We start from the raw sequence: 10,547 nt of genomic DNA, 5'->3' as shown, positions 1-10,547 counted from the left end.
AGAGTGTCCCCGGCCTCCCTTGGGCGGGTCACAGAGGATGAGAGCACCCAGGAAATCCTGAGATAAAGAGTGAAACTCTGGCCTCCCTGCTCCCTGGGTGAGCCTAGCCCCTATTGAAGGTGGGAAGACAGTGTTGGGCTGGTAAGGGCCTTTTGGCTTCAGAGCAAACAGAAATCCACCCTGGGTCCCTTCTCGAGCTGAGTGTGAAAAGCAAAACTCTTTCAACTTTTGGAGGAAAATGTGAGGATGCCTCCATGAGCTCTGAGCAGCAAAGTCTTAAACGGCGGCCCCCCCCCCCCCCGCCCCAGCAAAAGCCACAAAGGAGGAGACTGAGGGAAGCTCACCACCATTCACATGAAAAACCGCCCTTTTATTAAATACAAAGTAACTGTTTATTCAAATGAACAAACAGTGGAAAGCTATCAGACCGCCTGGAACATGGTGCTTGCATTGTGTGTGACCAGCTAAGGGTAGAATCTGGGAGAAATGAAACACTCCCTCCAATCGATGATGAGACGCGGAGCAAACAACTCGGCAGAATGGACTCGGGCTCCCAAGAGGCTCTGGCTGGAGAGAAGACCCCCTCTGCCAGCCTGGGGACCTCTGCAGAGCCACAGTCAGCGACGGCTAAGGCTATGCAGCCAGCACCCTGCAATGAAGGGGCTGAGAAGCGATTGCATCTGCCGCCCCACGACCCCATCCCCAGGGGACACCAGCACACACAAGGTCAGCCAGGCTGGGGCGAGTTTACTGAGTATACCTGTAGGTTCCAACATGGGGTGGGCAGGCGGAGGTTGCACTCAGGAAACAGAGCCCGTGACACACGTCGATACATCCCTAGTCACGGCATTCGGTGTTTAAAGTACCAGGCAGACACGCACAACCAGGTCCACTATATACAGCTTTTAAAACAGGTGAGGCAAGATCTGTATATAATTCATGATAGTGAAAGTCGCTCAGTCGTGTCCGACTCTTTGCGACCCATGTACGGTTCATGGACTTCTCCAGGCCAGAATGCTGGAGTGGGTAGCCATTTCCTTCCCCAACCCAGGGATTGAACCCAGGTCTCCCGCACTGCGGGCAGATTCTTTACCAGCTGAGCCACGAGGGAAGCTCAGTGTATATAATTACGCCTGTGGTAATATGCAGAGACGTGTGTTGTGGGTGTAGCCACCCACTCTCGGCTCCAGGGAGGGCAGCAGGGAGTATGCTGGGTGGGGGACGGTGCGGTTCACAGGGAACTGTGCTTTTTTCAGCAGAAATCTCAAGCAAATGGGAAGGGTGGAAGAATGTTAAGATTCAGCAAAGCTGGTGGTGGTTCCTGATGGTCCTCATTATTGCCTCTCTGTTCCCCCAAATGCTCACAGAGGTCACAGTAACTTTACGAGTCCTGGGTGAGAACGGCAAGCGCCCTGTCGCCACACCCTGAGTAGGGGTGCCCCGGCACGGTGAGCAAAGGTGAAGCTCAGCCCCAGCACTGGTTCCGCCTGGAGACGCCCCGATCTCCCAGAAGCCCTCGAGCATGGTCGCCCAGGAGAAGCTAGGCAAGGGGTGTTTCAGGAAGACGTGGGCCGGGGTCGGGGGCAGGGGGGTCTTTGATTTGTGTGTTTATTCCGCTGTGTTGGGTGGTAGTTGTGGCATACAGAATCTAGTCACATGTGTGGGCTTTGCTGCTCCACGGCACGTGGGATCTTAACTCCCCGACCAGGAATGGAAACAAAAGTCCCCCCCGCATTGCACGGCAGGTCCTTAACCACTGGACCCCCAGGGTCGTCCCAGAGCAGACTTTTTAAAAAGACCCCCTGGCGTTGTGCCCTCCAGCCGAGCTGCGGGAGGGCCTGGTCCCCGTGGCAGGCCGCCGCAGTCGCAGCCCCGGGGCTCTGCTCCGTTCAGCTGGCCCCTCCGTACTGACTGGTTCCCTTGGCAGTTTGTCTCTGAGCCCGAGTTCAGGGAGCACCCCGCTCGGTCCTCAGTCCGAGGTGGGGACAGTCCCGTCAGCCTCCCTTCCCGATGAGGAGACAGCCTGTCCCAGGGTGCGCGGGGCTCCAGGGGAGAGCAGACGGACCCGGCCCGTCCGACTCCTCGTGCCTGACATCTTAAGGCCTGGGTCAGGCTGAAGTCCCTCCCTCCAAGGCCTGGCCTCCTGCCTCTCAGAACGAGCCCCTCGACGGGACGAGTGTCACCCTGACACAAATCCCCACCCTCTAGTCGCGGTCAGTCAGCAGGTGGTGGTGGGCCTGGACTCATCGGATTAGCAGAAGTGGTCAGCTGGAGGGATGGTGACCCAGGGGCTGGGGTCTTCCGTCCTTAAAAACGCGCTCCGGTGCTTCTCAGAAGAGGGTGTTTACACCTCGCCAGGGAGGTACAAGTGCAAACTGGAATGAGACACAACCACCCGCCCACCAGCACAGCCGGAAGACCCCGTGTGGGCACGGCACGGGCCACCCGGGGCTCCCTCGCACGGCTGGTGGGGGTGCATATTGGCGAAGCTCTTCTAGGAAATCATTCCTAGGATCTTCTAAAGCTGGACGTACAGTTGTCTGTGCTCAGCAGTTCTCTGCAAGGCGGATCCCAAAAGAAACGCATATGCGTGTCCGGCGAAAGACAGCTTAGACTATTAGCGGCCGCTGTATTCTCGGCTGCCACACACCAGAAACAATTCACACATTCTCAACGAAAACCCACGCGGGCAACAGAAGGGATAAATAAACTGTAGTCTCCTCATAGAGTGTGCGTACCACACTGCACCGCAAATTGGCAAGAACCAGCCATACACGGCCACACAGTAGCGACAGAGAAGCCAGAGGCAAAATATCAAGACTGTGTCCACCGGCTCAGGCCAGAACACGGGCGTGGGTGGCCATGCCCTCCTCCAGAGGGTCTTCCCGACCCAGGGGTCGAACCCGGGTCTCCTGCACTGCAGGCAGATTCTTTCCTGTCCAAGCCACCAGGGAAGCCCCATGCAAAGTTTAAAGAAGCACAGATCAACCTACGGCCTAATAAACTAGAGACAAATTGAACCGTCGACCTTCGGGTGAGGGGCGGCGACTTCCAGGGGGCAGACCCTTGGCACGTGTCTTGATCTGGGCAGCAGCCGTGCCCAGAAGTGGCAGGCTCACTTGGTACAAGCTAACCAAGCGTTCGTGTACAACGTCGGCCTTTTCAACAGGTATGAAGGTGAGAAGTGGAAGTGAAGTCCCTCAGTCATGTCCGACTCTTTGCGACCCCCACCAGGCTCCTCCGTCCATGGGATTTTCCAGGCAAGAGTACTGGAGTGGGTTGCCGTTGCCTTCTCCAGAGGATCTTCCCGACCCAGGGATCGAACCCGGGTCTCCCACACTGTAGGCAGACGCTCTCCTGTCTGAGCCACCAGGGAAGTCCCATCTAACAGGTATGCTGTATCTCAATGAAAGCATGACGTGCTGTAAACTGTGATCGGCACGGCAGGTGCCTGTCGGGAGAAGGGCCCCTGGGCCGCCTGCGCGCCCCTGGCGAGCTTACCTGCAGGCACCTGGGCCAGGTGCTTGAAAGCCGCGTAGAGGTTCTCCCGGCAGGCTGGCTGGGGGTCGCTCAGCAGGAAGGACAGGGCTTGGATGACATTGTGCTCCAAAAAGCCCTCTCTGGGGAAGAAAAGTCAGATTTAGACATGGCCAAGGCATGAAATTAAAAGACGCTTGCTCCTTGGAAGGAAAGTTACGACCAACCTAGACAGCATATTAAAAAGCAGAGACATTACTTTTCCAACAAAGGTCCATCTAGTCAAGGCTGTGGGTTTTCCAGGAGTCATGTATGGATGTGAGCTTTGGACTATAAGGAAAGCTGAGCGCTGAAGAATTGATGTTTTGAACTGTGGTGTTTGAGAAGACTCTTGAGAGTCCCATGGACTGCAAGGAGATCCAACCAGTCCATCCTAAAGGAGATCAGTCCTGGGTGTTCATTGGAAGGACTGATGCTGAGGCTGAAACTCCAGTATTTTGGCCACCTCATGTGAAGAGCTGACTCATTGGAAAAGACCCTGAAGCTGGGCAAGGTTGAAGGCAGGAGGAGAAGGGGACGACAGAGGATGAGATGGTTGGATGGCATCACCGACTCAATGGACATGAGTTTGGGTAGACTCCGGGAGTTGATGATGGACAGGGAGGCCTGGCGTGCTGCAGGCAACAGGGTCACAGAGTCGGACACGACTTAGCGACTGAGCTGAACTGAACTGAAGGCTGTGCCCGGAGAGGACCCAGTAAGAACCTAGAGGCAGGGGGTCCGCACCCACCCCAACCCGCTGGAGCCTGAGCCCGGGCTGGCTGGGACAGACTGCATCCCTGCAGCCTCTGGGGAGAAGGCAGAGGCTGCGGTGGTCCTGGAATCGAGCCCGCCTGAGTGGTGGTGGAGGACTCCGGGCGACAGAAGCCAGAGGCCGACCTCCCTGAGCACTGGGCTGGGCTGACCGCGCTCTCTCTACCTGCCGGACACACACGTGTGCTCCGTCCAGGGCAGGCCCGTCCCTCCAAACCCACATAAGCCTGTTGTGCTTGTCATCATAAGGACATACGTTCATTAACTATCTGGTAAGCCCATTCAAGGGCTTCCCGGCGGCTCAGCGGCAAAGAGCCCACATGCAGTGCAGGAGTCAGAGGCGGCTCGGGCTCGATCCCTGGGTGGGGAAGATGGGGAGATTCCCCTGGAAGAGGGCATGGCACCCCACTCCAGGAGTCTTGCCTGGAGAATCTCCATGGACAGAGGAGCCTGTGGGCTACAGTCCACGGGGTCGCAAAGAGTCAGACCCGGCTGAGCGGACTCAGCATGGTTTTGAGCCAATTCGCTGAGAGGAGTTGTTAGTTTCTGGGTTTCTTTTTTTTTTTAAACTTCGTTGTCAAAACAAAGTTGAATACTTTAGAAATACTTAAAAATGAGCGTCTGAAACAGTAGGGAGATGACTGTAAAGATTCTAGAAGGGTCTGGCCTGCAGATTACTTCATTAATGTCTGAGTTCTTGGTTAACTTTGAAGAAGCGAAGCTACTGATTCATGATGGTACAGGCGTGGTTTAAGCAGAAAAGATGACGGGAAACATGGTCTGCTGGGCACAGGGATTGGCGGCTGCCTAATCGTTCAGGGGTTTGGGCTTAAGATGAACGGTGTGGGGAATTCCCTGACGGTTCAGTGGTCGGGACCCCGAGCTTTCACTGCCGAGGGCACAGGTTTGATCGGTGGTGGTTGGGCTTCCCAGGTGGCTCAGCAGTAAAGAACCTGCCTGCCAGGAGACGCAAGAGACGCGGGTTCGATCCCTAGGTCAGGAGGACCCCTTGGGGAAATGGCAACCCACCCCAGTGTTCTTGCTGGGAAATCCCAGGAGCAGAGGAGCCTGGTGGGCTGCCGTCCACAGGGTCGCAGAAGTCAGACGCAGTGGAGTGTACACGCGGCGCTGCTGCTGCCGGGAACACAACTCGCACGGCGGCAAACACAGACCAAGTGTTGAGAGGGGACATACGGCTTCTGTCCTGGCTTTTTTTTTTTAATGTGGACCATTTTTAAAATCTTGGTTAGATTTGTTACAATATGACTTGTGCTTTAGGTCTCCGTTTTTCGGACACCAGGCACATGTGATCTTAGCCGCCCAACCAGGGACCAAACCCACGCCCACTGCATTGGAAGGTGAAGGCTGAAACGCTGGGCCACCGGAGAAGTCCCTCTTTCCCCGCTTTTCTCCCCCTTCTGGCTTTTTAACCATTCCATTTGATTAGCCGCCTCACTGCTGGGCCCGGTCATGCCTGGTGAGGGTCTCCAGGCTGCAGTCGGGCCTAAGAGAGAGCTCGGTGTGAGGCCTGGCCCGGGGTTGGCACACAGGAAGTGCCCAGCTGTGCTCTGCCTGAGGTCAGCCTCGTTCTGGGAGGAGGAGGTCACAGGGGTCCCCCACGTGGCCGAGCCCTTCCCTGCGCCCCGAGTGAGGTGTCCAGGCCTCTCCTCTCAGCGCCTGGGCGCCCACCCCAAGTCTCCCTGACGGTAAGTCAGCTCCATAAGATGTAACTCCCCACAGTGACCGGGGGCCAGGCCCCCGCAGTCATCCGCTCTCCTCGTGCGGGCGGCAGCTTCAGCGTGGCCAGGGGCCCAGGCGCGAGGCTCACCTGCCCACGTTGTGGGTAGCCATGACGCACAGCACCTCGGTGGTCTTGATGCGCACCAGGGCGTTGGTGTCCTTCAGCAAGGCTTTCAGGCTCTCCAGGCAGCCTGCGGGGCAGAGGCACCGATGAGTGTCCTCCAGGCTCAGAAACCGGCTGACCCGGAAGTAGACGGGTGTGCCGATGTTGGGGTCAAGAGCACCAGGGCTCTGCTGTTTGCGGGCGTGGGGACGCCGTGTGGGCGACCGAGTGCTTCAGAGTCACTGTCGGGGCCTCTGGATGCCAGAAAGGCTCACCCCAGGGACCGTCTCCACACCGCCCCCCGACTTCTGTGCATGGGGCTCGCTGGTGCCGGCCCTCCTGGCCCTCCCCAGGGTTCACTGCAAGTCAGAGTCCAACCTTGTCACCAGCCGTGGCATACCCTTGAGAGGGTTACACCGTGGCACGCCAGATCGAGCGCCTAGAAATCCTGCCTTTTTGTGGGGCGCCCCCTGGCCTCACAGTCCTTCTTGCTGAGACTCCGTTTCTTCTCTGTTGGGTTAAGGAGGCTCCTTCCCTCACCGGGCCGGTGCCACGAGGACTGAGATAAACACGGGCGTGCACGCGCTCGGCGTGGTCCCGGCCCGGAGTCGGGCTCATTAAATCACAGCCTTTATTGCCGAAGCTCCACCCAGCTTTCGAGGCCAGGTCGGGACCCCTGCTCCCCGCTCTGGGATTAAACTGCTGCTAAGTCGCTTCAGTCGTGTCCGACTCTGTGCAACCCCATGGACTGCAGCCCACCAGGCTCCCCCGTCCCTGGGATTCTCCAGGCAAGAACACTGGAGTGGGCTGCCATTTCCTTCTCCAATGCATGACAGTGAAAAGTGAAAGTGAAGTCACTCAGTCGTGTCTGACCCTCAGCGACCCCGTGGACTGCAGCCCACCAGGCTCCTCCGTCCCTGGGATTTCCCACTGGAGTGGGGTGCCATTGCCTTCTCCAGGGATCAAACCCACATCTCCTGCATCGGCAGGCGGATTCTTTTCCACTGAGCCGCCAGGGAAGCCCCATAGATACGGGTAACTAGGAATGTGGGAGGAAACGGACAGAGGTCCCCACCTCCGTGTGGCTTCAGGAGGGCTAGCGCCTAGCTTCTGTGACAGCCTTGCAAACGAGAAAGATAAACAGGCCTCTTTGGAGAATGTGTGGCCACTGGGCTGAGTCCTGGCAAGAGGGGCTGACCACTGGTGGCATCCAGCTGAGGACCCACGGACTGGTTGCGAGGGCTCCTGTGAAGGGGCCAGGTCAGCTCCCCCCACCTACCCCCCACCCAACCCTCCAGCTGCTCTGCGTCTGTCCATCCAGACCCCAGTCGTGGTCCCTTGGGCTGCAACCCGCTCACCGATGCTAATGGCTGTGTAGACGTGCTCGGGGTCATGCATGAGGTCACACAGAGCCGTGAGGGCTTTCTGCCTCGTCAGCAAGTCATCCGACTGCAGCTCCTCGTTCAGCTTGGGCAGCGCGCGGCAGCCGTAGGCAATGGCAGCCTGAGTGGGGTTGACGTTGGGGGGCAGGTACATGGAGATCTTGGCGTCCGCCATCGTCCCGCGCCTGCTCAGGGAGACTCTGGAGCTTTCAGAGCAAAGCTCCAAGGAGACTGCTGGTTAAAAGAACCCAGACGTCATCGTCACTGCTACTGTGATCTGGCATTTTTTTACTCCCATTTTACAGATGAGCAAACGGAGACTGGGAGCAGTGAAGGAATTTGTTCAAGGTCACAGCAAAGGTAAGTGGCAGCCCAGACCGCAAACTCCAGTGTTCTCCCGAGAACTATAGAGATTGGGTCTCAGGACAAAGGCACTGAGAAACGGTAACTGGGTGGGTGGGTGGGGGGGGGGCAGTGGATAAATCGGGAGATTGGGACTGACATACATGCGCCACTGTGTATAAAGTAGATAACTGATAAGGACGAGGTGGGTAGCACAGGGACGTTGACTCAGTACTCTGCAATGACCTATATGAGAACAGAATCTAAAAAAAGTGGATATGTGTATAACCGGTTCACTTTGCTGTACAGCAGAAACGAACACAGCGTTGTAAATTGAGCATGCTCCAAAGAAAATGAATTTTAAAAAAGAAAAAGACACACTAAGGCAAACAAGCAAACACTGATAGAACAGGTCCATTTAGAGCTTATCTTGCGCCCCCAATGCCTAATATGCAGCTCAGCCACCCCAGGAGGAGGTGGGGAGTCCTATGACCCGGGAGGAAATTGCGGTTCCAGGACAAGGAGCCTTGGAAGTCATGAGCCAGGCTAGGAGCCAGTGTCCTAATCCAGGTCTGGGCCGTTCACCCATCAGGGACCCACAGTCGGGTGCCTCCAGCACATCCGCAGAGAAGGAATCAAGGTTAAAGTGTGACTTGTTTTTTATCACACACACGCTTGGAGAAACTGTAAGCAGTGTGGCTGAGTAGTTAGAAATGGGCTCCAGACCCAAGCCGACGGGTGGCCCTAAACAAGCAGCTTGAGAGGGAGACGACGATATCCCACCCCCAGCCCCCAGCCCCACCCAGAGTTGGTATATGCGCTGAGAATGGAGCACAGCTCACCAGGGTGTAGATGCTTTGGCTGCCATTATTATTATGCGGATGGTGGTTGGGACTGCGTTTCCTTGGCAGTGACAAGCCCCAGCCCTGTGGGAATCCACCCCACTAAGAGAGCTGGTGAACTGGACTCTGGATTCCTGGCAGCAGGTAATTAGGGAAGGAGGCGAGGAGGTGGGGATGGAAGAGGAGGTGGGACCCGGCCATTTGGGATCGGGGCTGCCCGGGCAGGAAACAAACGCTGGGCGCCTGCCACCCTCCAAGGGGCACGGCCTCCGTTGATCGGGCCTGGGTGAGTCTGGGGGAGCCTCTGTCCCAGGGGCCCCCAATCTGTGGCCGCCGGCTCACCTGCCTCAGCGCGTGAGTTTCTGTAGCACTCGCCCGTTGCCAGGCAACCCGGTTGCCAGGCGACCCTGGGCGGCGTCCTCTAGGCAGCTTTCCGCACACCGGGCCGCCCACCGCGCAGGCGCGAACGGCCCCAGGCCAGAGCTGGCTGTAAAGTGGGGTTGGTGCTATTTTCCGGGGTTACCGTGGGGGAACAAAGGCGGGCTCAGCTTTGTTCGTAATGCAGAAGGGAAGACAAGTGACTGTGTGCGCCTTTCTCTGTACTGGGCACTTGCCTTTAATTCTCAGCGTAAGCCTGGGAGGCGATGCATTCTCTTATTTTACGGACAAGCATCTCAAAGAGGTTCTGCAGCTTTCTCGGAATCACAGAGGCCCGATCCCAGGACTGCTTAGCCCTAGCCTCGGCTCCTTCCTCGGCAAGCTGACTGGCTCGTGAGGACGCAGGTCCGACCCTGCAGCGGGCTCAACGCACTGCTGGCAGGAGCAGTTATTCTTGAAAGCAAGCCAGACTGAGCCGTCACCTCCACCAAACCCTCTCAGGGCTCCCCGCTGGTCTCAGGACAGAGTCCAGACTCCTAGCCTGCCACTGGAGGCCCTGGGTGATGGCCTCCTCCATCCATGCTGGATTCTTACTCCCCCAGATGCTAACTCTTTGCTGCAGCTGGGCTGCTTGTGACATTCTGCTAGCCACCTCTTGGTCCTTCAGGACACAGCTTGGCGTACTCTTCCTCCAGGAAGCCCAGCATCTCCCCAACTCCAAATTAGCAAGTGATCTGAGAGCTCAATTACCCCAGCGCACGCTTCCCTCTTCTGATTCTCTGCTTACTCCTCTGTTTCCCCCGGCAGACTTCCCTGAGGCTGGAGCCCACATGGGCCTGGTTCCATCCCCCTGCTCCACAGCACAACCCCCACCCCACCCCCAGCCCCACCAGTTCCAGGGATGTACCAGGAGGTTTCAGTAAGTGCAGAAGTGCATGGTTCATGGGTTTGAGTCAAGTTTTGTAATCAAAGTACTTCCACCATCCCATGTGATCCTCACAAAAACCCCTTGAAGTATATAGTCCATTTACAGTGGGGTAAACTGAGACACAGGAGGAAGCTAAGCAACTCAGGGAAGTTCACCCCAAGGCCTGGGCCCTTAGCAGTGAAACCCACTAATAAGGCACCAAGCATCAGCCTCCAGCACATTCAGCTCTGAGACGAAGGTAACTGGCCTCCATCTCTGTGCCGTGGACCCCGTACTGTGCCATGGAGGTCCGTCCCTACCGCTGTCTTTCAAGGGACCAAGCCGTGAAGGTCTCTCTAACCCAGAGCATCTGAGCTTTTTTATGAAGGTGGTGTGGAGAGCCCTGGGCTGGGGGTTCCAGGTCTAGTTCCGACTCTCTAGGCAAATCCTTCCCTGTGAAATCAGGGAGCTGAGTCAAGTAGGTTCTCAAAGCTGGGAACTCATCTCCCAGGCCTCGGTTACAGAGTCTTTCTGTAAAATCGTCCTTCCATTGTCTGATTTTC

The 10,547-nt window shown here is 57.0% G+C and overlaps 1 protein-coding gene across 1 annotated transcript in view; it reads right to left on the bottom strand.

Annotated features, from left to right (window-relative positions):
* The window catches only part of RSPH14 (radial spoke head 14 homolog), a 46,898-nt gene extending 37,821 nt beyond the window's left edge, over positions 1 to 9,077 (bottom strand). The window contains exons 1-4 of the mRNA XM_040251205.1: positions 9,042 to 9,077; positions 7,492 to 7,749; positions 6,119 to 6,221; positions 3,502 to 3,620 (exon numbers count right to left, since the gene is read on the bottom strand). Of these exons, the coding sequence (XP_040107139.1) occupies positions 3,502 to 3,620; positions 6,119 to 6,221; positions 7,492 to 7,690 (421 nt within the window). The 5' untranslated portion in view covers positions 7,691 to 7,749; positions 9,042 to 9,077. The remainder of the gene's footprint in view (positions 1 to 3,501; positions 3,621 to 6,118; positions 6,222 to 7,491; positions 7,750 to 9,041) is intronic.
* Between the last annotated feature and the right edge of the window lie 1,470 nt (positions 9,078 to 10,547).

The sequence above is a fragment of the Oryx dammah genome, unplaced genomic scaffold, assembly GCF_014754425.2.
Source record: "Oryx dammah isolate SB20612 unplaced genomic scaffold, SCBI_Odam_1.1 HiC_scaffold_12, whole genome shotgun sequence".
In the NCBI taxonomy this organism is placed as follows: domain Eukaryota; kingdom Metazoa; phylum Chordata; class Mammalia; order Artiodactyla; family Bovidae; genus Oryx; species Oryx dammah.
Note: the sequence above shows the minus strand (reverse complement) of the source record. Positions and strands in the feature narration are given on the sequence as shown.